Raw genomic sequence first — 27,106 nt, forward strand, 5'->3', positions numbered from 1 at the left:
CTTCTGGATGCTCTCTTGGCTTTTGCAAATTTGATGTTTCCTGTGTTAATGTATTCTCTATCAGTTGACCTGTTCATTTCTTTGGTCCTCAACATATAATGTCGGTGTTGAACACGCCCAGTGGGTGTAGGAATCAGTGCAAGCTGTTAATGCTGAGTACTTCTCGTAATAATTCATGAGCACCAGAGCTGGCAAAGCCTGAAATTCTGTAGATTTGGCTGTGACGATTGATGTCTAAGAATGTGCGTGTTATTGTAGCACTGTTTTTCTGGAGGAAACCACTTAAAATAGCATGTGGAGAAGCGGAGTTTTGTGTTTCATTTAAACTGTTAGCAGCTAAACTATGTCTGAGACCTTTGCCCTTTGTGAAGGGTTATTGAAAATGGCCAAAGGGTTCAGAAGTGATCTAGGGGAGTTTTGGGAAGAAGGATAACGTGGATGTGGGCAGAGATAGACAGTGGTCACATAAACATCGTTTCCCTTGGGGATCAGTGGAACAGATTAACAGGGAACATTAATAGGATGTCTCTTTACAAATCTTTGATTCTAATTCCTGTTGCCTAAATCTGTCAGTTTGGGAATAATGCTTTCCCTCTTTATAAGAGTGTTCTGAAGAAACCATTGTCAGTGCTTAAAACCCAGCGATCTTAATTGCGGAAGAAACAGAAGAGAAAGTTTGTCATTGTCATTAGTGCAGGTTATGGAGGTATGGAGTTATGGAGTATGCATATAGGAGAACTACGTTATGGTGGAAATAAAAATGCATGTTGCTTAAAAATCTTGCTTTATATAACTTTCTTCTAGCTTTGTCTCTTTTGCTAATAATTTTGTCAGCTCTTCTTCAATCTCCATGTGTCTTTCTGAAGGTTGTGGATTGTTCAAAATGAAAATAATTATTTCCAGGTGGTGTCTTGCCACATGCCCAATATGTAAAGGCAATCTTTCTTCCCTCTGTTGAGTTTTCTTGTGTCTGAAATTAAGAATAAATCCTTTTGAAAAGGAAGGACTTATCAAACAGATGTATCAAAAACATTTTTTTCAAGTATAACCAAGAGATTGTTCATTGCATCAGCGGCTGGGATTGTAGTACAGGCCGAGCTTCTGAATTTCAGGGTGGTCTCTTTTGTTACTGCTTTTCAGGTGAGGGAAAGACAGACAAGCATTCCACAGTGTTTTTTTCTCTGACCCTCTTGTTTTTTTCTGTTCTAGGTGCTGCGTTTCCTGCGTCTCTTTGGCCCTGGAAAGAATGTTCCATCGGTTTGGCGTAGTGCCCGAAGGAAACGCAAGAAGAAACATCGGGAGTTGGCACAGGAAGTGCAGATGCAGGAGGGTGAAGTTGTAGTTGAGAGTGGAATGGAAGGAAAATCTCCTTGGGAATATGAGTTTGCTGCTCCTCCCCCTCCTGAGCAGTGCCTTTCAGATGATGAGGTGGGATATCTGAGACTCGGAGAGGGTCGCCAGCTAGCACTGGGGGTAGTAGTGGATTGGACAGCGACTTTTAGGGTAAAGAGCTTTTCCTCTAAAATAAAACTGGAGGACAGGGTTGGCTTGTATTTCAACTGTGCAGAAGCTCTTCTCCAGATACTAGTCAGTGACTTCAGGTGATTGCTTCTTACTGAGAAGGCTGCATCCATGGTACACGATCAATAGGAGAGCTTATCCTCTTTGTTTCAAGAAGAAATCTCTGTGTTCTTGGAAGTCTAATTGCAGAACATTCTTAAGGCAGCTAGTAAGTATGGAAAAGCACTTCTGAGAAATACTTTTCTCCTCCGAGAATAAGCTGAGAAACTTGGAAGGAAGAAATCTCTTACTGACACTTAGATAGACCATCAGTGTAACCATTTCCTCCTTTGCTGTGCTTCAGATTACCATGATGGCACCTGTGGAATCGAAATTTTCCCAGTCAGCTGGTGATACAGACAAAGTGACAGATACAAAGCCTAAAGTGGCAGAATGGCGCTATGGCCCGGCACAGCTCTGGTACGATATGCTGGGGATCCCTGAAGATGGCAGTGGATTTGATTATGGTTTCAAGCTGAAAGAGAAGAAAGAGCAGGAGGTTAAAGGACACACAGATGACGGGGTAAGAGGGGAACTGTGGGAGAAGGTGTGGAGATGTGTGTGGCTCTGGGGATTGCTGCACAGGGAGAGCTTGGTGATGGGCCGGTGGGTGGTTGTGTACCATACAGAATGAGTTTTAATTTTCCTGCTTTAGTTTGAAGTCATAAAATCAGTGCAGGTCTTTAAGTAACGATTCTTTCCTTCCAGGATGCAGGGTTGATGGATGAGAAGGATGATCTGCTAGCTGATGAGCACTTCCTCATGGTGACACAGCTCCAATGGGAGGATGATGTGATCTGGAATGGAGAAGATGTCAAGCACAAAGGGACTAAGACACAGCGGGCAAGTTTGGCAGGCTGGCTGCCATCCAGCATGACTAGAAATGCCACTGCATATAATGCACAACAAGGTAATCAATGGTCTGTTATGAATTGTACTTGCTGTACCTGAGCTGACTCATTGCATGCTTTCATCTCAAATACAGAACATAATTCTTCCTGTCAGGGAATCTTTTTAGGCAAAATCACAACTCCGCTCAGAATTCTGAAACTTTCTTTCTTTCCAAAAACAGGGTAGGTCCCTTCTGTTAAAGAAAATATCAGCTCTGGCTTTCTTCTCTCCATGTGAAATACCAGATGCTAGATACATCTACATTAGTTTCAAGCAATGCTACGTTTAGGATATTTGCTGTTTATAGGCCAATGGAATTTTCTTTATATGAGGGGTTTTTTTTCAGTTGGAAGAATTGTGTAGAAGTCTTCTGAAGTTTTTCCTGAACTAATAACGGTATTCTGTTTTTTCTAGATAGGAAGTAACAAGTCTTACAAGCCTCAGACTTCTCTTAGACACAGATGCTTTTAAAATTTAAATTGTTAGTGCAGAATGCATGTTTATTGTCTGGTTGTTGTATCTTACCCTGCTTCTACAAGGAAGGACTAATGGGATTGTCAAATCTTTATTGGATACTAGTGTCAAGCCTTTACTGTTCAGCTATGAGTACAAGACACTCTGAGAATTTGGGTAGGTGAATTGGAGATGGCTTTTTATAACAGTTTTCATTTCAGCACAGTTGTGCCTGAGCTAACCAGGCCTGGGCTTGCTGTGTTTCAGTCCCATCAAAAGCTATAGTAACACGTTAAACACAGTTGGTCTGTTCACATGTGTTAGATCTTACACCTTCCAGAAGCATTAACTTAAGTGACACAAGTGACGTGAGCATAGGTGAGTTGGTCTGCCCTGGGAAAAGCTGCCTGCACAGAACAATTCCTTGAGGTCTGCTTGGCCATCCTTTTTTTTTTATGACAGTTTACCATAAGACAGGAAGCTGCTGGAGGACAGTCCAACTGTTCTGTCAGTGGCAACTGTCTGCTCAAGGCCTCTCACTTTTATAGATACCATGTAGAAATGCACCTTACGCACTGCCATGGAGCATGTGCAAAGCAAGCCAAACATAACTTTGTAGAGCCTGCAGACTCCAGCAGTAAGCTGTGAGTGAATGTGTTTTTGTTAAGTCGTACCTGTGCTAATGACAGATGACCCTTGGTGATAGGAGCAGCAGGCCCATGCGGGTTCAGGCTGGGATTCACTGCATGCAGCCCGCAAGTTCTGATTTAAGGCAGTGCAACGCCCCCTAACCTTCCCACTCCAGCTAACCTTCCTTTTGTTTTCCCTTTTTCTAGGTTTGAACCGCAGTGGCTCTTTGCTCAATCCACCAATTCCACTAGCACAGAAACCAAGTGTGGCAGGAGTCCTAGGTATAGCAAAGGGCAAAGAAAAGCAGGCCTCTGAACAGCAAGGTAATGAGGACGTCAATCTTTGGCCTATGAATAGGTGCATGTGAGACGTGTTTCTGTATAGACTTGCATTCTGGGTCCTTTTTTAGCAGCAAGGTGTAGATAAAAGGGATACTTGTTGTCTCTAAGACCTGGTAGAGACCCTGTTTCATTCTTTGGGCTTCTCTGTGTTTCAGAGGAGCAAAATCTATAACCACGGGTAAAACTGAGACTTGGGGCTCAGCTTCCTTTTTGTTTCCAAGGTGAGTTTTCTTTAGGCCCTGAAAGATGGGGGAAGTTGAGGGAATAAGATGTGGGGATAAGCTGTGAAATGGTTTTCTGCCAAGGTAGCGTGTAAAACTCTTAAGGATTCTACCTTACGATTGTTGCAGTTTCCCTGGATGAAGACAAGCCCTGGTACTCTATTTTCCCAATTGATAATGAAGAGCTAGTATACGGCCGTTGGGAAGACAGTATCATCTGGGATGATCAGGCAATGGAAACCTACTTGGATCCCCCTGTCTTAACGCTTGATCCAAATGATGAAAACATTATTCTAGGTATGTTTATGGCATCCAGAAATTGTACTCAAATGGGAAAAGACAAGTGGAAATGGAAGCAAGGATTTATGGTCAGACTGTAATGGAAATAAGTGGACTGGGGCAATACTTCACGGTGTTCCTTTGTTCTAGCTTTGCAAGATAACTTGCAAGTAATCAAAGGTCTAAGCAGAAGATGGCAACACAATAATGGTGTGGTATATACTTTCAGCTCACAAGTTAAAAGCAGTAAGAGGAGAGTAAAAATTAATGCCCTGAAACTTAAATTTAACATAATTAAACTGACTCTTGGTGTGGTTTAGAAGTGATTATATTAATTTTACTTGCATGCATTTTGGTTTGAAGAGGGATGGTAGAGAAGTAAACCACAAACTAGCCCATGCCATTCTCAGCATGGCTTGTATTCAAAGCCTGTGGAAGCAGATTTCGTTAAGCCTCTTTCAGGCTGTGGTACTGGCACATGAGAGCAATGGCTTTGCATAATACCTGTCAGCAGTTATGTTACATCAAGCTACAAAATGGCTCAGTGTTCCTGGAGTTTGATTTAAATGTACTCCCTGCGTATTGCTACAAGCTGGAGAGATTTGGACCACTAAAATCAGCACTTTCTCTTAGATCTGTGGGTTGGTAATCTTCAAGCAGCCTTATGTAGTTTAAGGATAGGCATGTCTTGCTACACTTCCATGTGGTCTGGAGTGCATGTACTTTCCTCAGGGAAGTGGGTCAGTTCTAAGAATTCCTATATCTATTAATTGGTTTGGTTTTGGTATTAGCCAGCAACCTTGAAAATCACTCTTGATTTGAGCTTGGTTAAAGTAAAGAAAGTAGACTTGCAGTATTTTCTTTCCAAGTCTGAAATACACCACAAAATTGCAGGTGTTTGTGTAAATAGTGACAAAGGTGAATCCATTCTTATAGAGTGACATGAGGTCTGTGCATGACGTTGATACAGTTTACCAAGCCCATGTTAGTAGGCCCTGCTTCTCATGTGACAATTTTACTTCACAAATTGCTAAGTTTTAAAATTCATGCTACTTTCCTGGAATTTTTCAGGCATCCATTTTGGGTTCAGGTCTGTATTATCTTTGACTTCAGACTCACATTCATGTTGTATGTATGTGGGGAAGAAAAGGATTATTAATACATGTAGTTGGGAAACAGTACTGGCGCTCCTGTTGCCTTGACTCTCAACTGTTTAGAATAGCTTTGGCAGAACAGATGCTATTTCTTGTACTTTCACTGATTAGATGATTAGTAAATTTTGTGTTGAGTAGTAGTTACCACAAGCAATCCCCACAGTCACCCTCCTCCCACTCAAATTTACTCACTGCTGAAGAAGATAAGTTAGAGATTTAAGCATGGAGATTTTCTGTGTTTGTTGAGCTTGTTTCATATTAATCTGTGTGAAGGAAAATGGGGGAGGAGTGTGGAAGGAGGATAGTCACCCCAGAAACTGAACAAAAAGGCTAAGATGTCTGGAGCAAGCTGCAGCTCAGTAGGAGGTTGTGGTGTTGGAAAGGGAACCCTAGGACAAGTGCTTTAGAGTGTGACTCCTTGTGTTTTTAGAAATTCCTGATGAAAAGGAAGAAATGACTTTGAACTCTCCGTCCAAGGAAAACAAGAAAGAATCTTCTCTAAAGAAGAGTCGAATCCTGTTGGGAAAAACAGGTGTCATCAAGGAAGAACCACAGCAGGTCAGCATAAGCTTTAGCACCTTGTAGGTTGGGAATGATGTGGAAGGAGTGTGGGTTTTTTTGGCTTTTTGGTTTTCTTGACACCTCTCTCTCTGTTTAAAATTGAATTAGAACATGTCTCAGCCAGAGGTGAAGGATCCCTGGAACCTCTCCAATGATGAGTTTTACTACCCCAAACAGCAGGGACTTCGAGGAACCTTTGGAGGCAACATCATTCAGGTAGTCACAGTAGTGTTTGCTATAGAGGGAGAGCTAGAGTGTGTTGGTAGGTGGGTTCTAGTTGAGAGTGTGATTCAGGATCTGTAGAAAACCACTTTAGATTACAGCAGGTCAGTTAAGTGTTCATGAGAGAGTTTTTAAATGTTTAATTAAAATGATTAGAAAAGCATTTGAACTAGCTTTTCTTGATTGCCCCATCAAACTGAGATTTGGGTCTTGCTGTATCAGACTTGCCATCCTTTTGGTTGGTGTCTCTTTCTGTAGTACTTTCTGAAGCAGTAGTGGAAGGGGGGAAAGTGGTGCAGGTAGTCAAGAAGTGAAGCTGTACTTCTGCTATTAGTGTGTTTTAATCTGGATGTTACCAAAATAATGTAGTTAATGATGAATTTGAACTACTGCTCACTAGCCCTAGGTGAAGAGGTGAGGGCTTTTTTTCCTCCTTTGTTGTGGTAGTCAGTGACCTCTTCTAAAACCCCATCTGATTCCAGCCGCTTCTGTAATGGGAAAAATATATAATTCCCAATGCACTTGTCTCCCACTGATAGGATAATGGCTTTGCATGCTTCTAGTTAATAAAAACAACCTCTCATTGGGTACCATTTGAAACAGTAAAATTAAAGTTGCCTCTGTACAGAAAGGAAAGATCTATATATGGACCTAAGCACGTTCTGTCAGAAGGCAACGTGTATGATAACAAGTGAATTTCAATGCACTAGTGTTACTGCTAGCAGACCTAAAAATATTACTAGGTTCTGTTATGTAAGGGTTAGTGGGATAGAAGGATGCTCTTGGTTTTGAGGTGATAGGTGTTGTTCTTAATACACGTTTTGTTCCTGTATTAGCACTCTATCCCAGCAGTGGAGCTTCGCCAGCCATTCTTTCCCACCCATATGGGTCCTATGAAGCTCCGACAATTTCATCGGCCTCCCTTGAAGAAATACTCTTTTGGTGCCTTGTCCCAGCCAGGGCCCCACGCTGTGCAACCCCTGCTGAAGCATATAAAAAAGAAAGCCAAGGTACAGTTACTTTTCTCTGTATCTGATGTCTGTTGTGGCTCCATTTGCACAGCAGGTCTGTTTGATGTGCTGTTTTCCTAACTCCGTCTTTTGACTGGCACAGATGAGAGAGCAGGAGCGTCAGGCTTCTGGCGGGGGTGAAATGTTCTTCATGCGCACACCACAGGACCTAACTGGCAAGGATGGGGATCTCATCCTTGCTGAATACAGTGAGGAAAATGCCCCTTTAATGATGCAGGTTGGCATGGCAACAAAGATCAAGAATTATTACAAAAGGGTGAGTACGCAGGTTTTGCTGTTGGACAGTGATTTTCTTCTGCCTTTCACTGAGTGCTAACTGCACGTTTGTTGCACGTTGCAGAAACCTGGCAAAGATCCGGGAGCTCCAGATTGTAAATATGGTGAGACTGTTTATTGTCACACTTCTCCGTTCCTGGGTTCTCTGCATCCAGGCCAGTTACTGCAGGTGAGAAAAGCAAGCACAAGAAGATAGCAAAGTTGAATGTGGAGTAATAGGCAAAATGTTTCGTGCCCTGTTTATTGAATCACAAATAATGCCTAGCTTCCAAAAAAACAGATTCTGTTTCATTTCCAGTTTAAGTCTCTTTGTTTACTGATAATAATTCACTTCTTGGCTTTTTTTTTATTTAAATAATCTCTGTAGTATGTTTTTTAAAATTGTTGTAGGAATTACAGGAATTGCAGGAAGTGAGTATTTGCTGCTTTGCTTTGTAATGGCATTAGCGATACTATTACAGAGGACTCCGTGGAAGGCTAAAGCTGCTTGAATGTTGGTGAGCTCAGTAAATAGGAAACATGGATAGAAAACATGGATTTGTTATGGTCCAGGATGTGTTAGCAAAACCTTATGTGTACTTTCTGAGAAATGCACTGCTAGTTGTCTACTGGATAGTCTACCAGTTACTAGTCAGGTGTGTAGATTCCTGCTTTTTTGAGCCTTTATCTGTTGTTGAAATACATACAGTTGTGATAGTGAGAGGAAATAAGAGTGTTGTAAGGACCACCTGGTTACAAAATCCATTATAAATGTAAAAATAAATTTATTTCAGTTAATGCTAGCTGCTCTTGCTGCAGCAATAATTCTGTCCATGCTGCCCCACAGGAAAAAAGGGGTGAATGCTGATATTAGAGATTGATGACAGAACTGACAATGCTAATTGTTCAAGCCTAAGAAGACTTCATCATGGTTAAAACAGGACTTCTGGAAAGCTTGAAGTGAGGACAGGGCCATCTCAGGGAAAGCTTTGCAATGTGGATGAGGGTAGTGTGGGCGAGTAGCAGTGGGTAAGGCTTGTGGAAGCCCTACAGGTGGAGAAAAAAGCGTTTCTAGAAGATGGTCTTTCCAGTTCCACTCAGTCTAGTGTAGTATTACCTTTAAATGCTGAACTCTGCTGCTCTCTGCTTTTCTGGTTAAGTTCTTACAACCTCCTTTCCTGAGCAAAGTCTTCAGCCCTTGTTTCTGTTGCCTTCTCCCATGCCCAGACTGTGCGAGTGTCCTGGGCTGGTTTATAGTGTTGTTCTGCATATTTGTTCTTCCTGTCCCTTTTTAAAGTACTTCCTTAAAGGTTCAGTCCAAAGAGCCCTTCAAACTCTGCATTTGTTCTAGGTTTTCTTATGCTTTTGGGCTTTATCCGTGGTTATTCTCTGCATAAGCAAGGAATGTTCTGACTGTGCATCTACATATATTTGTGATATAAATGATGGTGTACCATTTAAATGACTGTTTTTTATAGATGGACTTACAGAAAAATTGATCAAAACCTGACTTTCAAACTGTTGTATTTCTCTTACTAGGCATTTGAAAACAACCTTTTCCGGGCCCCTATCTATTTACATAAGATGCCTGAAACAGATTTCCTGATTATCCGAACACGACAAGGCTATTATGTTCGAGAATTAGTGGATATTTTTGTAGTTGGTCAGGAGTGCCCACTTTATGAAGTACCTGGTCCCAACTCTAAACGAGCTAACACTCATATCAGAGATTTTCTGCAGGTATGTTGTAAGAAACAGTTTGGGGATCTGAGGGGTCTTTGGAGGAAGCACATGGAGTAGGCACAGGCCTCATACAGGCAGCATTGCCCTGCTATGGCTCCCTTTTGTTTGTTTGTTTGTTTGGGTTTTGGGTTTTTTGGTTGTGAGAGTGCTGCAAGAGTTGGATGTTAACCATACAGACCATTTTGATTGTTGTTTAATCAACAATTTATAGCATGCTCCTTCTGTTTATTTGCATCCTACCTCATAAGTATACGATAGAGGCTTTTTATTAGCCAAAATAAAAGGTTATAAAATTATATAAAAGTGTAGGAAACTGAAGAAATTAGAATGAACTTTGAAGTGGGTATGCTGTATAAAATTACAGTTACATGGGTTACTAAGAGGCAGTTAAGGAGCCTTAGCACAGTCCTACTACACAGCATAGAATTAGAGTTGCTTTATACATCTTTGTTCATTTCCTAGATTTTGAGATAGTTAAGCTTTGGGACTGTCAGTGACCGTTCAAATAAATATTTCCAAATTTAGATTTTGGGAGAAAATTTCTAGTAATTTACTGACAGTTTAATTCAAAGTTATAATTCAAGAGGTGTTTGCAGAGCAGGAAAATCCCTGCCATTCCCAAAGTTCAAGTTTCTTTACCAAAGCATGAACATTTCTAATATGATAATACACAATTTCAAGGCAAATATTTTTTCCATGTCTCATTCTTGGAAGCAGCTGAACCTGAAGTGGATGTGTAGCTTGGAAAAGTTTACTAAGTAAATTTATTTTAAGAACAATGGGTTTTAAGTAGGAATTCTGAAGTAGTCACTAGAAACAGCATTGTCTGTAATGTCTTTGCATGTTTGTTGTATTCTTTCTTTGAACATCACAAATGAGTCTTGTTTTATAGGTGTTTATCTATCGCCTCTTCTGGAAAAGCAGAGACCGTCCTCGGAGAATTCGCATGGAGGATATAAAGAAGGCCTTTCCCTCACACTCGGAGAGTAGCATCCGAAAGCGGCTAAAGCTTTGTGCTGATTTCAAACGTACAGGTATTAAAAGATTTTATGTGGCAGGTAGCCTTTCTTTGCTGCTCTTGGGAGTTCCAGACGCAGCAGGAGGAGGCAACATCTCCTCCTTATAAACCATTATAAATATCTGTGTGAAGAACTGAAATGTAATCTGATGGCAGGTTTGTTCCAGTTTTTATAAACGTGCAATTTCTTCTGGCACAAGTGTGCTTGATGGTGAGAAATGGCTATAGTTTAGACATATTTTTTTTTTTTATAACCTTTCGGGCAATGACTTACATTGTTACTTTAAAAGAATGACACTGACACATACACATTCCCTTCCCTCTGTGTATGGCTGTGTTGCGTGATGCCAGCAAAAGCTTGGCCCATCTTCATGAGTGTAATAGTGCAATAATGCTTTGAGAGCCTGAGTTCTGATTTTTGTATACACAGAATAATAAACAGGTGGTAATACAAAGGTTTTTAGGCTAGCCACAGGGAAAAGCAGTTTGAGGTGAGGAACTGAAGGTGGATTAAATGCTTTTGGAATGTACTTTTTACATTGAATGAGCATGGATGCATGAGGGCTTGCTGATGGAACAGGTGCTGAGTTAGGAGGCGTTGATTTAGACAAATGTAGAATTAAAAACCTATCAGTTTTAGTGGTCTGAGTGTCATGGTTTTGTCATACTTGCTCCTTTTGCTAGCATTGCAGCAGGGTACCAAATCTTGAAATAGGATTATGATGGCATCCGATATTTGTGGGAAACTACTCAGTGTTGGATCTGTGCATTTTTCAGGGATGGACTCAAATTGGTGGGTTTTAAAGCCAGATTTCAGATTGCCAACAGAGGAAGAGATCAGAGCAATGGTATCACCAGAACAGTGCTGTGCGTATTACAGCATGATTGCGGCTGAGCAGCGACTGAAGGTAAAAGCTCCTTGTAGGCTGTAAGGCAGGTTACTGACAAGTAGTTCTGTGAAGGGTGAGGCTAGGTAACACCTTCTGCCTGAAGCTAATTTTGCTATAAAGTAGGCAAATCAGACTCTTGACTACTGGGTGACTTGCTGTTGCATAAAATGGGAGCTAAGTTCTTAAAGAAAGCTGTTATATTCTTACCACCTATTATTTAGGTTTTGAATTAGCTATGCTCAAAGGTAGCAAAGGGAAGGTACAAGAAAGGCGTACATTTCTACCTGGAGCTCCACAGCAGAAAGTAACGAGTATGTGGCTGTGAGAGCGGCCGGTTGTTTTTTTGAAGTTGAGTGCACTATTTAGTTACGGAGTTTGACAAAATACCGGGCAGTTTGACATCTGTGATACTGTGGGTAACAGTGAATCTTGCAAACAACTGTCTGTGGAATTATGCTTGTTCAGCATCAGTCTCCACAGGATATTCATGATATGCTTCTAGTTCTCTGTCCAGTAACCTTTTTAAGACTTAGGGTTCTCATTTTTTCCTAATACTTCTCTGCAGGATGCAGGTTATGGGGAGAAATCCTTCTTTGCACCAGAAGAGGAGAATGAAGAGGATTTCCAAATGAAGATTGATGATGAGGTACTGTCAGAGCGATGCATGAGCATGAATGCTAATATATAAATCTGCATGGCAGGAGAGAAACGAGGTCTTTGTATTTAAAGGACGTATTTAAAGTAGGATTCAGTAGATCATATGTTCTTGTGACTTTCCCAGGAACTCTGCTGCCAAGCGTATGCCTGTGTTTGGGGATCCTTCTTGTCAGGTCCTTTCAGGACTAGGCTTTTTGCCTTAAATGCATTTTTATGAGTTACCTAGCACCTTGGTTCTTCATAGAGGTTTTATCAGAGCAGCTCAAGAATCAAGAAGTGGAATTCATCCTCATGTCGTTTGAAAAGTTCTCAGTATGATTGGAAGAATCCAAAATAAAAAGCTTGGAATTCTCCTCTGTTGTAGCAGGATTGTGAGGGTGTGTTTCTTTGCTTGCTGGCAGGTGCGCACAGCTCCATGGAACACCACGCGAGCCTTCATTGCTGCTATGAAGGGCAAGTGCCTCCTAGAAGTAACTGGTGTAGCAGATCCTACCGGTTGTGGTGAAGGATTTTCTTATGTGAAGATTCCAAACAAACCAACTCAGCAGAAGGTATAGTTCCCAAGGTTGGGTTGGACAAGGAGCGAGAACTGCGAAGTCATGTGGGAGAAATGGAGTAAATGTGGGGCAGCCAAAACAGAAAATGTCAGAAGATGAGCCTGCGAAAGACTGTTATGTGATGACATTAATAGGCTGCATCTTTCTCTGAACAGGATGATAAAGAACCTCAGCCAGTGAAAAAGACAGTGACTGGGACAGATGCTGATCTGCGCCGACTTTCTCTCAAAAATGCCAAACAGCTTCTGCGTAAATTTGGCGTGCCTGAAGAGGAGGTGAGCATGAATCTGGAGCAGGTTACACAGTTCTCTTCACTAACAGATTCAGTAGCTGATGGTAGAAAGGATGTATATGTTTCTACTCTGATTTGTGTGGAAAGGAGTTGAAGGTCAGCTACCTCAGTTGTATGTCTCTAAAGTAATTTCTAGTCCGTCTTCCTCTTTCCAGATAAAGAAGCTGTCCCGATGGGAAGTGATTGATGTTGTACGTACAATGTCTACAGAGCAGGCTCGTTCAGGTGAAGGTCCTATGAGCAAATTTGCACGTGGGTCTCGGTTTTCTGTAGCAGAGCATCAGGAGAGATACAAAGAAGAGTGTCAGCGCATCTTTGATTTACAGAATAAGTAAGTTCTTATCTGATGTTTACAGACTTGAACCCCACCTTGTCCCAACGTGACAAGTCCAGAGCTGTGTATGCCTGGAACTCACTGATATGTAGTGATACAGGTCTTGATTCACCTGGTTGGGCCAACAAAATAACAGCACTGAGGAAGGAGACTTCAGCTGTTACTAGAAACGTATGGGTTAGTCTTAGTGTCTTCCTGTCATAGACCTTTTGGAAGGGTAGAATGAGTTGCATAGTCTGCCATGTATAATGGCATGAGGTGTTCCACCGTTCCACAGATCAGTAGTTCACCACCCTATTTCCTGTCTGTCTGTCTGTGTGGTTTTTTTTTTTTTTTTTTGTTCGTTTCGTTAACAGCAGTTTGCAATCTCTGTCTTGGGTAGCAGCTACCAATTCTCTGTCACACTCTTTAGACCTGTCATAACTGATGTATTATTCCTTGTTCTGGCCCAAGACCTGAGAGTGGAGAGGGAATATAGTACTGTTGTTGACAAAAAAATCAACTTGTTGGAGAATATTAGCTTGGAACAATTGATCTTTTGGACATGGGGATTACAGGAGGACTGAGAAGGGCATATATTATGCCTGTTCTTATAGTAGTGATTTGCAACATTAATTTTCAAACCTTTCTGTCATTTTAACCTTTGTATTTCTGGGAAGGTAACAGGCTCATTTTTTTTGTGCGGGGGGGGACTGACTGACTTTCAAGGTGACTCCTTTCAGGGTTCTGGAATCCACAGAGATCCTGTCAACAGACACAGATAGCAGCTCAGCTGAAGACAGTGACTTTGAAGAGATGGGAAAGAATATTGAGAATATGTTACAGAACAAGAAAACTAGTTCTCAGCTCTCCCGGGAAAGAGAAGAGCAGGAACGAAAGGAATTGCAAAGGATGCTTCTGGGAGAAGACAGTGGCAATGACAAAGAGAGGGGCAAAAAGGACAGGAGAGACAAAAAGGGGCTGTGTAAGTAATTGCAACCATCAGAAGGCATTCAGAACTTTGTGTCAGGCTACAAAGTGTGCTGATCTGGCCTTTTCAGAGGGAAGTGTGGTTTCCTTACAGGGAGAATGTTTAGGCATGCATACTGGGGCTTCTTCCTTTTCCTGAGCAGTTACTGGCTGAAAATGCATTTAAAGTGTTTTCTTTGCTTATTTTGAACTATCAACTTACTCTGGTATTTGTTTAGATATTCACTGCTGCTGGTTGCTTAAGCTGCTTTTCTTTTTTGGGGAGGCTGGGTGTTCTTGAGTAGTTTTCTCAAGATGTGTTCACAAATAGTTCCTGCAACCAGCTTATGGTAATCTAATTGGATCTTGTGTGTGAGCACAGCTGTGTATGTGAAACAGATAGGCACAATATATAGGCTCACAGCAGTGTGTTTGGGAGGTAATTGGGCAGCTGCCAGATTTGAATCTCCTGGAGGCAAGCTTATTTTAAGTGCATTCCGACAGAGAACTTGATGTATCCCTAACTGGCAGGTGGAAGTGTTTGACCTGTGAATGAACTTCTGTCTGTATGACTGTTCTCATGACCGCTGTTACTTGTTGCATGTGTATGAGCAAAGCTGAGCTGTGCTGCACCTGGGTCAATGGTATTGTTGCTGTTGGAAACCCAGACTGGGAATAAATCACTAATTAAATAATTACTGGAATAATTTAGCAAGGGATATATGGAAGATTTGCTGATGATTGTTGCCTTATGAAAAGATATCCAGTGTTCTTTTGAACAAAAACTCTCAACCAAAATTATGGATGGCACTAGAAAGATCCTGGTCATGTGAGACAAGGCTAGATCACTGGTCTTAATAGTAGTTGGAGGACTGGATAATTGCTGGCCTGCAGTTTCTGCCAGATCTCCACACCTATGAGCAAAACCACTGGAACGACAAGCAGTCTGCAAGGCCATGTTGCAGTTCCCTGGGTGCTTGCACTTAGACACCTGCGGGTCCTTGTTGACTGTAGCTGTTCCTTCTGGTTTTATAATCCATGTGGATAATTCAGTAGTTTACCTTCCTTTCAGGCTGATATAAGTCTTGATGGGAGAACAAGCACGGGAAAAACTTTTATAGCTTAGGTTTTCTTGAATTTGTGTCTTGGAAGTTTTTAAGCCAAAACTATCTGCTGTATTTAAACTGATGTTTCTACAGTATGAAAGAAATTAGAAGTAAATAAAACACTCTCTTGTAGCATCAGCTTCAGGAGCCTCAGCAAACTCTCACAAAGATGATGACACTGCATCTGTTACCAGCCTTAATTCCTCTGCCACTGGCCGCCGCCTCAAAATCTATCGCACATTTAGAGATGAAGATGGGAAGGAATATGTGAGGTGTGAGACAGTTCGGAAGCCAGCTGTTATTGATGCCTACTGCCGAATACGGACCACCAAGGATGAAGAGTTTATGTAAGACTTGTATGATTTATTTTTTTCTTTTTAACTTTGCCTGTAGACTATTTCATTCTGTTGGCAATATGTAGAAATGCAGAATTGAGTGTAGAAGCCCGGCACTGTAATTGTGTAGAGAGAGATTTAATGGCTGTCCATTTAGGGGGGTATTGTGAATTTTGTGCAGTGATTGACTTGGCATAAGAATACCTGGTAAGTCAACAACTCAGATGAAAAACTTGTGTGTTTTTTCTCACCCCCCCCCCTTCCCCCCCCCCCCCCCAGACGAAAGTTTGCTCTATTTGACGAACAGCACCGTGAGGAAATGCGGAAGGAGCGGCGCAGGATCCAGGAACAATTACGGCGGTTAAAACGGAACCAAGAAAAAGAGAAACTCAAGGGCCCTCCAGAAAAGAAGCCCAAGAAAATGAAAGAGCGTCCAGACTTGAAAGTAAGCATACCCATATGTAACGCATGCTAACGGGTCTTGGGTATTTGGATAAGTTTTCTGTTCTAGTGATGTACTAAAGGTCTGACTAGGGGATTTAAATGATACTTGGCATCTAAACTAGGAGCCTATGTATGAATTCTGATCTGTCATCTTTCTTATATTTTTGCAGCTAAAATGTGGAGCATGTGGTGCCATTGGCCATATGAGGACTAATAAGTTCTGCCCTCTTTACTACCAAACAAATGCCCCACCTTCTAATCCTGTTGCAATGACAGAGGAGCAGGAAGAAGAGCTGGAAAAAACAGTAATTCACAATGATAATGAAGAACTCATCAAAGTAGAAGGAACAAAAATTGTCCTGGGAAAACAACTGATTGAGAGGTGAGGGAAGAAGCAGAGATACTGATGGGTAGTAAGAAAAACAGTTTAGAGCTTAGTGCAGAATACTCATATGTATATTAATCCCAGGAATAAAGTGACAGGGCTTTACATAGACTATTACTACAGTACTTTGATTGTGTATTTGGTATTACGACAGATGGGACCAGAGCCTATACTGGTCTCAATTCACAAGAGGGCTGGAGAAAGTATTACGCCTCTTTGTTTTTACCTAGTGCGGATGAGGTTCGCAGGAAATCCCTGGTTCTGAAGTTTCCTAAACAGCAACTTCCTCCAAAGAAGAAGCGGCGAGTAGGGACAACCGTTCACTGTGATTATCTGAATGTGAGTGAAGGTGTTACTGAGCTGATTGCAGCATCTCTATTTCTGTTTGTACCAACCGGCCAGTTTCTTTGTTGCTCCTGTGCATCTTCTGCATGCAACGCAGATACCTGCCCAGGAAATTAATAAACTCAATTGCCTAGAATTTCTGTGGGTAAATATCTTGGAACTGCCTTAATTTTTCTATCTCTTCATTTTTTTAGCGTCCTCATAAATCTATCCACCGACGGCGAACAGATCCCATGGTGACGCTGTCATCCATCTTGGAGGGCATCATCAATGACATAAGGGATCTTCCTAATGTAAGCTTGAGCTATGAGACCAAAAACCTGGGTCTTAAGCAATATGGCTGAAGTAGGTTATACGTTGCAGACACCAAAATTAGGCTGGGCTTTTCTGAGATAAGTGGTGTGCCACCCCTTTTCTCCTGCCCTGCACATAGTTTGTATGCATTATTTCATAAACTATCTCAGCTCAGAATCTTTTTGAGATGAAAATGTCCATATCAGAAAATACTGTTGAATAGTTCTGTATGGATACATATTCAAAGCTTGGGATGTGATTTTTTTTTTTTTTTCCCCCAACAAAACCAGAAAAAGATGCATAACACTCGATGTGGCAATGTGGCATACTTTTATGTATGTGGCACTGGAGAAAATTGTGTACGTCACTGTTTCTGACCAGATTTTACTAGGAACTTACAAAATCAAAAGATTAAATGCAAGATTTGAGTTGAAATGAGAATTGAAAGTTAGTTTCCTGACTTTTGTGTGGCATAACATCTGAGAATTCTTTGTGAGATTTTTCTTCTTATAATGGTATTAAATAATATTTTGTAGAGGAAAGTGATAGCTACTGTGGGTCTGAGCATATCATATTTCCCTGGTGCAGTTAAGGAACTGATTGTATAAAGGTTTTGTATGTTAGTACCTATTCAATTGTGGAAGTTAAACTAAGATTAGCTTTGCTAGTACTGTGTTAATAAGCATTTTTTTTTTTTCCTCCTCAGACATACCCCTTTCATACACCTGTAAATCCAAAAGTTGTCAAAGATTATTATAAGATCATTACTCGTCCCATGGATTTACAGACCCTGCGTGAAAATGTTCGGAAGCGGCAGTACCCATCCCGAGAAGAGTTCAGAGAACATCTGGAACTAATTGTTAAGAACAGTGCAACATACAATGGTAGGCCATTAATATCACAAGGGATCTGTGTTTCTGCTAATACATTGTACACGTGTGAGCTGTACATCTTCTAGAAATAATGAAAGCAACTGAAAAGCAGAATAAATTCACTGTCAGCTGGCAGCAATAAATGTATATTTTTCCAGATATACCTGAAAGATTATGTTAATGTTAATGACCTAATTCATAAATAAGAAAGTGGACTCCAGCATTTAACAATAAGTGATGACTGTGATGTTGTAACTGAAGTTCAATTATGCACCTATTGATGATTGAAGACACCGTTGCATGTATTAATTCAAACTGCACCGAAGCAAAGTTCTGCATATCCCCTTCATGTAGCGTGAAGCTAAGCAAAACATTTTCAGTAGATTTAGTAATGAGTGTCCTTCCTTTTTGCTTTCAGACATGGATTGGTGGAGAGATGCTTCTGAACTTAATTTCTTTACATTATGCGTTAGTGGTTCTTTCAGTACAAATAGGAATTGTTCACACCTTCTGAAGCTGTTGCCTTGGAGCATGCAGCTTTGAGTAGAGTTTACTGTAATGACTTTGCATATTTTGGTTCTTAGTCGCAATGTTTTTCCCCATTTGGGAAGGTCAGAAAGCTAGTCTGAAAACCAAAAAAAACCCCATAGATTCTGCAGCAGAGCGTGCATCTGGTAGGGAAAAGTGCTGATTCATTGAGCAACTATAGGTCAGCTGTATTCTGACTGCTGACAGAAAGGTCTTTGTCCAAAAAGTATTCATTTGACAGATAAAAAAACCCCTCACAGCTGCTTTGAATCTCTGTGGGCTGTGCAGCATTTGGGGTGACACTGACTTCACTGTTTTTGTGCCTTTAGTGCTTCTTTTATTATTTGGACAGCTAAGTCCCTGTTTTATCCCAATAAATGAGATTTTTTTTTCATAGTTCTTTTGCAAATACTTGTTTCCATGTCTGAGGAATCGTGAAATTATTTAAAGCTGTGGTTTTCTGAATATTCCTTAAATGCCCATCTTGTCTTCCTTAGCAGTTCTGCTTCACTGACTGGATTTAGTGAAGGAATCAGAAATTTCCTGACATATTCTGGAAGTTTGGCAAAGGTGGAGGACTTAAGAGGCCAGTCTTCCACAGGCACAGCTGCTTTCCCATAGGGTTTCCAAACCCTAACAGAATGTGTAACAGAAGTATGAATATTTGCTACAATTAACCTTTTCTCATATAAAATCCATACTAAAATATAGTAACTGTGTGTATTGAGAATATACTGAGGATATACTCCCAGCTGCACTAGGAGTATAATCAGTGATGCTTTAGGAGTAAAGGTTAAGTCACACTGTGACATAATCGGCCTTTTTAATCAGGCTGGAGTATCTCACTGTACTTGCTGTGTGTTTGCAGGGCCAAAGCACTCACTGACACAGATATCTCAGTCCATGCTGGACCTGTGTGATGAAAAGCTGAAAGAGGCAAGTCTTGCGAATGAGTTGTGATCAGAGTGGAAGGGGAGGGATGGTCAGGGGTGGTTGAGGAGTTTGAGGATAGAGGACATGAGCATGCAAAATACAGTGGAAGAATAAGGGAACTCATTCCCTGCGCCCCAGGGTGTATTTGATTTTTACAGTTTTAAATGTTGGAGACTTTCTCAAAAAATAGATGCTCATTTGTTACTCTAGTTACTTCATCTTGTATGTAGGCTTATATCTAGGCTATTATCCCCCCTTATTTACAAATGTCTACATTAAAAGGTGAATGGGAGTCTCTTTAGGAGAGAGTATCCTGATATTAACAGTTATTAATCTGGGGTCAGCCACTGATGTTCCTTACTTTTATTGCAGAAGGAAGATAAACTCGCTCGGTTAGAAAAAGCAATTAATCCCCTCCTGGATGATGATGATCAAGTGGCATTTTCCTTCATTTTGGATAACATTGTCACTCAAAAGATGATGGCAGTTCCAGATGTATGTAGCTTGAGTAGAGTGTGTATGATGTGTAAAACGTGGTGATTATGGTCCTGTGACTGTGCATTTACATTGTGGTTGTTAGTGTACTACCAAAAAAAAAAAAAAAAAAAAAAAAGTGCTCTGCTAGGGAGCTGGCCTGTCATTTTCTGACTGGCACACTCACCCCCTTCTCACTGGAGCAAAGGTCCAGAAGTGAAGTCTGGGTTCCAGGTTTTTTTCCTGCTGCTCTCACTCCTGAATAGTGCCTGTATCAACCTCCCATTAGTATGAAGTCACTGGTTTTCATTAAGCATGGCCATTATAAAACATACTCTTCTCCAGCTGCTTAGAGCATTTGCACTGGTAGAACTGGAAGCACTCTGAAAAGGTGCAGTTCTCGGGTGCAAATGAAACAGCAGCTGATTTCTAATTGATCAGGTTTACCCTCTGTTGTACTAGTTCATTAGTATTAAAAAAACCCAGACTTTTAAGCTTACCAAATAAAACTGCACAGATAAGGACTTCAGTGTCACTCATCTATAAAGTGCATTTTATCTAAATGGAGTAAGCAACAAGAGTCTGTAGTGGTTAGACTGAATGAGAGAGGACTTAATGCCTGTCCTTTTGAAAACTTTCTTGGTTCCATTCTCTGTTGTCACCAAGTTCTCATTTCTATGTTTAGAAACAGATTTTAGAGGGTTTTTTATGTCTGTGCTGTCACACCATGATGAACTGTTAAATTGGTGTATATATGACTTGCTTTATGACAATTGTAGCTGAAACTGTAAAAATTTCTACACAGAAGCTTTCTAAACTTCTCTGTTTTCTTTCCTTCAGTCTTGGCCCTTTCATCATCCAGTTAACAAAAAGTTTGTTCCTGATTATTACAAGGTGATAGCTAATCCAATGGATCTGGAGACTATCCGCAAGGTATGTAGCTTGAACTGAGCAGCTACTTGAGAGATGTTTAGATTTGATTACTTACTGGGTGATGATCTCTTCCAGAATATCTCCAAACACAAATACCAGAACAGAGAGACTTTCCTGGATGATGTTAACCTCATCCTTGCCAACAGCATTAAGTACAATGGTAGGTTGTGAAACTAAGGCTTCAGCTGCCTTCTGTACTTAAATAAATAGATCTAGGCACATGTTCTGTACTGCTGTGAAAGCCTGAAGCTGTGAATCCTGAGCTTGATTGTTTTCCATTCCTGCTGAGAAAAAGAGGTGCTTAAACAGTGATGTTTTCATTGCCATATGGTGCTTTATTTACCATCTTGTGCAGAGTGGGGCAGTTACATTTGGGGAGGATTTTCTACTTGTTCAGTGTGCATTTCTCATTCAGTGACTTGTTTCTGGGAATTTCCTTGAGATTGACAGGGTACAAACTTCCCATCTCCTAAATCGTATTTTTAATGCTGGAACAAACTGGTTACTCTTTGCTAGTTGGATATGAACCCTGCTTTATCTTTCTCCTTAGATCAGAATGTGTTGGGATTTAGGGATCTGTGTCATGAGAGCTATGTAACCGAAACCTGTCTTTCTGTCTCAGTAGCTGGAACTGAGCAAATGTCAGAATGCATAAAGAGATTTGTTTCTTACCACAGGGCCAGACAGTCAGTACACAAAAACAGCCCAGGAGATTGTAAACATCTGTTATCAGACTTTAGCTGAGGTATGTGGACAACTCTGCTGTCATATTTTTCTGTTTTAATTTTCTGTTCTGCAACCTCAGTAAGCTTCTTTGTTCTTAGTATGATGAGCACCTGACTCAACTTGAGAGAGACATCTCTACTGCTAAGGAAGCAGCGCTAGAGGAGGCAGATCTGGAAAGTCTTGATCCTATGACCCCTGGTCCCTACACTCCACAGGCAAGTGACCAAGCTAAGTTTTCACTTCCATTCTTTTGGTTTCAATCTCCTGTATGGTTGTTCTAGAGGTGCCTGTTTGTTTACTGTTCTCCATCTGTCTGCAGTTTGTCTTTTAGTAGAGTATCTTGTTGGATGGTGTGCTAACAGCTATTTTTTAAGGATAAATATGAGAAGCAGTTATGATGCTTCTGAGAGTGAGCTGCCTAAGACAAAGACAGTAATTTCCCAAGCTACTTGCAAAACTGATCTCAAGATGAGCTTGTAGCGTTCAGTCAGGTACAACTGAATGTTGGTTAGAAATTCAAGGACTGTGCAAGTGTAGCAGTTAGAAACCCTCAGAAAGCAAAGCAGTGAAAAGGTAAGGAAAACATGAGGAAAAACCATCAATACTGTAGTGCTGAGGAGAAGCCAGAGACCTGTTTGGTGGGGGCGTTGTTGAAAAGGCTTATTGCTATGAGCAAAGAAATTGCCTAATATGGTCAGCAAAGTATGACTCCTCTGCATTCTTTGCTGGGATTCTTTACATTTCTTTATTTTGGTTCTAATGGAAATAACATTTTTTACTCTTCGTTACTATTTTATAGCAGACAATTTTGTGTGTCAGTTACTTTGTATGGATTATAGACCAAGTTGAAAGCATAATTCATAGTGGAGATTGTATGACAGACTGCTTTTTTGGTGTTTACAGTTTGACAAAGTTTTATAAGCTATTTAGACCTTTTGTTGCTGTTGATAATGATTCCTCTTGCTTTTGTCTGTGTGGTGGTTTTTAAAAACATCAGTAAAAAAATTTTAATCAGGAATGACAAGTTCATTCCTGAAAAAAAAAATTGCCATTGGAATTTGCCTGATAAATTATGTAATGGTTCAAGGAATGTCATCCTAGTGTCTGAGATCTGCCTTCTGTTTATTTGGAAAAACTGTTGAAGTTCATAAGCCTTAGGAAAGATCTCTCTACCAGTAACTGAATGATTAAAATTCAGTTGTTGTATACCCAGTGTAGAAAGACAGAGCAAAGCTTCCTTTGCAGTTTTTCATCCCAACTGTAGATCAATAATTTTTTTTATTCTGTGCAAGTCTGGTGTGATTACATCTGGAAAGTTGCATTGAATTTTAGTAAAGTCAGAACAGAAAAGAGGGGCTTGAAGTTCAGGATCTATTTTAGAACTTACAAAGATTATTTTTAACAGAAAATTTTGTTTAGGCAATAAGTATACAAAGATTACATGGCTGGAGCCAGGATAGCAGGCTACAAACAATTGTAGGGCAATATTTTAACACCCTCCTTCCATGTCTCCCCACAAAAAAACACCCCAAAATGTAGCATTTTAGGAAGCTAGAAAAAACTTGCTGGGAATGATGATTGAATTCAATGGGGTGGGAATACTGAAGCCCAGTATCATGCAAAAAGACCTTCCAGGCAATGGGAAGTGGCGGGCTGCAAGGGAATCTTTGGAGATCAGTTGTTGAAACTATCTATTGACACATTTCAAGGAATATTAGATGGAGGCAAGGATGATCCCAATACCTCAGAGAACGAGGTACAAAAATGTCATTCTTCTATCTGGCGGTTGCCTTCCCAAGAGTTCTATTACCTGTTCTGATTTTTTGTCGAAGTTGATGATCAGGATAAAGGAAAAGAGGCCTGAGCAGTGAACTGCCTACTAGTTGTCTGCTCCTTCTCTGTGCTTGCTAAAGGAGACAGCATCCTGAGCTTCTCCTCATCTGAAGGCCACGCTTTCTCTCTGCTTCTTGGCTGGAGGTACACTCCTGCTTCCCACACTCCCAAATTTGTCACAGATAGGCAGGTCTGGTGATGGTTGCTTGGCTTTAGTTCCCTTTATTTCAAATGCAGTTGTGATGACTAATATTTATCTCCCTGTATGTGTCTTCAGGAGTTGGACTCCACTCCAGGGTATAAAAACCAAATCCAGCAAGTAGAAGGCTGCCTGTGGTTTACCTGTCTGCTTAAATTCTTAGGCAGCCTGTTTTGACTATTTTAAACAGTATCGCTACTGCTCATAACACTTTCAGGATTGTTATGATACATAAACTGTGTATTGTAAGGGCATCTTATCAAAATCCTAACCTGTAGTTCCTCATTATCTCTTCAGAGGTGAAATGGCATGCAAGCTACAGATTGGCTTTTAGAACATTTTATCCAAACCTCCCTTTTTTCTTGCTTTTGTCAGCTTTAGGGACTCTTGAGACAGTGATTTACATAGAATTGATTGAAAGTTGAAGCTTTGCTATTTCATATGCGATAGACTTTTCCCAGTTCTGATAGCAGCATTGTGGTTACACCACCATTTCCATTGTAGGAATGGAAAAGGGCCATGCTGAGTCAAACCAAAGGTTAATGTAATCAGGTATTCTGTCTCTGGCAGGGACCAGAAGTAAGTGGATGCAAACGTACAGTGATCCTTCTTACAGTGAAGCCTCTCTGCTTCTGGCAATTGGCTGTTCAGGCACCTTAAACTGGTGTTGCATCTGGACCATTGTATTTATGAGTTGCAGAGAGGCCTGTTCTTTATAAATCTATCTAATCCTTTTGGAGTCCATTTACGATTTTGGCCTCTGTAGGATTGCACTGTATAGAAGTACTGACTTCTACTTTGAAATCTGCTGTTTGGCAAACCAAACATGAGGTTGTGATCCATTGCATTTTACCATGTTTGTTCTTTAAGAATAAATAGCTTATTTTGATTAAACAGGGTTTAAAAATATAAACGCCATGCCCAAAAATGCATTTTGTCCTGAAATCCCAGTCTTGCCTCTCAAGATACTGTTCTAGTCTCAGTCCAGTGTCTGAGAATGTTATGTCTCCTGTTTCTACATATACTTTAGCCACCTGATTTGTATGATACCAGCACTTCCCTCAGTATGTCACATGATGCTTCAGTCTATCAAGATGAGAGCAATTTGTCTGCTATGGACACTCCCATCACTACCCCAGAGAAGCGAGGAACTCAGGTCAGAATCCTCCATTTTTTCATGTGGTTGGAGAGTTGGGTTGTATAAGCAAATTACTGAAAGGAGGCAGTTACTTTGTAGGAAACAGGTGACAAAGATCAGCAGTTTTCCCAAGCAGAGAAGAGAATCCATTTCAAAAGTTACACAATTTCCTTCATTTTGACTGCTTTGAGGGAAAAGGAAAAAATTAAAGAGCACTGGGAATTGAGACACTGCAAAACAAAGAACAGAGAATCAAAAGCTGCAGAAGAATCTGCCTAAGGCCAGATATTTGTTTGCTTCACTACTTCTGGGAGTAGAAAACCTGGTGACTCATGCTACAACGGGCTAATATGCAATCCCTTGTTGATTCTGAATAGGGAAATGGTGAAGTATATTCTACAGATTTGGAAGAAGATAATTAGATTATTATGGTCACATCCAGTGATGATTAGAAGCTCTACAAACACCTAGGGAAGAGATGGTTGCCACTGTAGATACCTTATAGTTGTAAAAGAAAACAAAAAAAAGGCGACAGGTTACAGTAACTTGTTACAGTAACCACAGAGTATTTTTTCTTATTCTTTATTCTGTAAAAATAAATTTAAAAAAAATCTTGGAGGAGAGGGAAAAGCAGAAGGAGATGCAGTAGTATAACCATGAAAATAAATTCCCAGGAGGAGGAAGAAGGTGAGGAGGGCCACAAGACTGAAAGTGGTATCAGAAATACTGGTGAGAGCTGTTCTGAGCAATCCAAACAGAGACTGAATATGAACAGTTCTGTCTATTACTGTGGCTGGCTGTAGCTTTGAGAATGCCTTCTAGATTTGGAAGCCTTCAAGCTTTCTACAGACTTTCAATTTGTAGTGTTTGGGACAGAATCTGCATGTCCTCTCTACCTTGGACTCACAGTGGTTGAGGGAAGGATATGAGAGAGAAGAGCAGGAGAAGATTTAGTGGAAACTGATGTCTGCTTTTAAAATATTTTGTGAAAATAAGCACTTTTTGAGACCTAGTGGTATTTTCCAGAAATGGCTAGGTAAGCAAAGAACTCTTGGTGCTGTAAGGCTGGAGATTCCCTTTTCAAGGATGAACACATCAGGATAAAAGTGTGTGGAGACTGTGTGCTCTCTGATCTTGGAATAAAGAGAGGAAGGATCCTTGCTCTGAGAGTGCTACTTTTCTTTTTGTCTTTCCGCCCCTGTACTCCCACACTCATCATTGTGGTCCAGATGTCAGTCATACCCTTTGATATATGTCCAATGGTGCCTTCCTCAATGGTATTACTCTTTGTGTTCTCCATTCAGACACGCCAGGGGCGAGGTAGGCTGGGCGAGGAAGACTCTGACGTAGATATTGAAGGGTTTGATGAGGATGATGATGGGAAACCTAAGACTCCAGCCCCAGTGAGTATATTTACAGAAATCCCAGCCAACAGTCTACGTGTTGACTTGCATACTTGTGGTAGAAGTCTCCATAGTATAAGGGTTGTCTGCTACGTCTGCCACCCTGAAACACAGCAGTATGCGTAGTGACAGCTAGACTCTTAAATGTAGTTTTAAAATGTTAGCATTATGAAATAAGCGAACGCTTCAGAATGAACAGTGTGATAAATAATAGGCATGTGCTAGAAATGGCAGCAGTAGTTTCTATGTTCTTTGATCTTCACTAGCCCTGTTCTGTGTCACCTAGGAAGTTGAAGATGCAGATGGTGACCTTGCTGATGAAGAAGAAGGATCAGCCCAGCAGCCGCAGGCCAGTGTCCTCTATGAAGATTTGCTCATGTCTGATGGAGAAGATGATGATGATGGGAGTGATGAAGAGGGAGATAATCCTTTCTCATGTAGGTGTCCTTTTTTATAAAAGGTTGAATAGGAACTGGTTGTTCACAAACCCAGCTAATCTTCTCATGCTTCCATCACAAAAACATGCAGTAGAGAGAATAGAACATAATTGGGATATATAGGCCAGGTGGTCTAGTAGTCAAAAAAAGAAGAGACACCAAAGGGCAATATGAGAAAACTGGATAAACATAAATGGAACTGAAACCAAAGTGGAGTAAGAGTGCTGTAAGCATGGACACAAAAGAAAGCTGAGTTAAGACAAGATCTGATCAACTGTATTTCATAAAGTGAAACTGCAAATGGTTCTGAAATGTCGGGGACTATGATTTGGTGTGCAGAGCCAGGAATGAGCTGCTTAGTAAAAGCACAACATTTATTTTGATGTGAAACAGTGGTCGGTGTTATAGAGAACTGTTAAGAGGTGTCTGGAGGTTCTTCACAGTGTTTCCCCATTTTACTGAAAAACTGGCCGTGCAGAAAAGCTTATAGTGGCATTTAGTGATGGCTTCTGAAAGTCATTAGGGGGGAACAAGGAGGAATTATTCAGAGTAGACAAGCAAATAAGGCCTTTTTGAGTAATGGTGGTAATGAGATTGCTTTGGAATAGCATCAGAACTGAGTATTCAGTAAGTGGCATCACATCCCAAATACCCCTTCTGCTACCTTGTGGAGACACTACTTTG

The 27,106-nt window shown here is 40.7% G+C and overlaps 1 protein-coding gene across 1 annotated transcript in view; it reads left to right on the forward strand.

Moving 5' to 3' along the window:
* The window catches only part of TAF1 (TATA-box binding protein associated factor 1), a 32,562-nt gene that overhangs the window by 3,539 nt on the left and 1,917 nt on the right, over window positions 1-27,106 (forward strand). Inside the window, exons 6-38 of the mRNA XM_056359682.1 lie at window positions 1,210-1,428; window positions 1,865-2,083; window positions 2,269-2,470; window positions 3,741-3,857; window positions 4,226-4,393; window positions 5,960-6,087; window positions 6,199-6,306; window positions 7,149-7,322; window positions 7,426-7,599; window positions 7,684-7,788; window positions 9,138-9,338; window positions 10,234-10,375; window positions 11,137-11,267; window positions 11,815-11,895; window positions 12,308-12,457; window positions 12,619-12,738; window positions 12,911-13,086; window positions 13,812-14,053; window positions 15,277-15,490; window positions 15,758-15,923; window positions 16,093-16,304; window positions 16,538-16,646; window positions 16,847-16,945; window positions 17,653-17,830; window positions 19,215-19,282; window positions 19,652-19,774; window positions 20,594-20,686; window positions 20,762-20,846; window positions 21,364-21,431; window positions 21,511-21,627; window positions 24,475-24,600; window positions 25,887-25,985; window positions 26,272-26,422. Of these exons, the coding sequence (XP_056215657.1) occupies window positions 1,210-1,428; window positions 1,865-2,083; window positions 2,269-2,470; window positions 3,741-3,857; window positions 4,226-4,393; window positions 5,960-6,087; window positions 6,199-6,306; window positions 7,149-7,322; window positions 7,426-7,599; window positions 7,684-7,788; window positions 9,138-9,338; window positions 10,234-10,375; window positions 11,137-11,267; window positions 11,815-11,895; window positions 12,308-12,457; window positions 12,619-12,738; window positions 12,911-13,086; window positions 13,812-14,053; window positions 15,277-15,490; window positions 15,758-15,923; window positions 16,093-16,304; window positions 16,538-16,646; window positions 16,847-16,945; window positions 17,653-17,830; window positions 19,215-19,282; window positions 19,652-19,774; window positions 20,594-20,686; window positions 20,762-20,846; window positions 21,364-21,431; window positions 21,511-21,627; window positions 24,475-24,600; window positions 25,887-25,985; window positions 26,272-26,422 (4,765 nt within the window). The remainder of the gene's footprint in view (window positions 1-1,209; window positions 1,429-1,864; window positions 2,084-2,268; window positions 2,471-3,740; window positions 3,858-4,225; window positions 4,394-5,959; window positions 6,088-6,198; window positions 6,307-7,148; window positions 7,323-7,425; window positions 7,600-7,683; window positions 7,789-9,137; window positions 9,339-10,233; window positions 10,376-11,136; window positions 11,268-11,814; window positions 11,896-12,307; window positions 12,458-12,618; window positions 12,739-12,910; window positions 13,087-13,811; window positions 14,054-15,276; window positions 15,491-15,757; window positions 15,924-16,092; window positions 16,305-16,537; window positions 16,647-16,846; window positions 16,946-17,652; window positions 17,831-19,214; window positions 19,283-19,651; window positions 19,775-20,593; window positions 20,687-20,761; window positions 20,847-21,363; window positions 21,432-21,510; window positions 21,628-24,474; window positions 24,601-25,886; window positions 25,986-26,271; window positions 26,423-27,106) is intronic.

This window comes from Falco biarmicus, chromosome 14 (genome assembly GCF_023638135.1).
Source record: "Falco biarmicus isolate bFalBia1 chromosome 14, bFalBia1.pri, whole genome shotgun sequence".
NCBI lineage: Eukaryota > Metazoa > Chordata > Aves > Falconiformes > Falconidae > Falco > Falco biarmicus.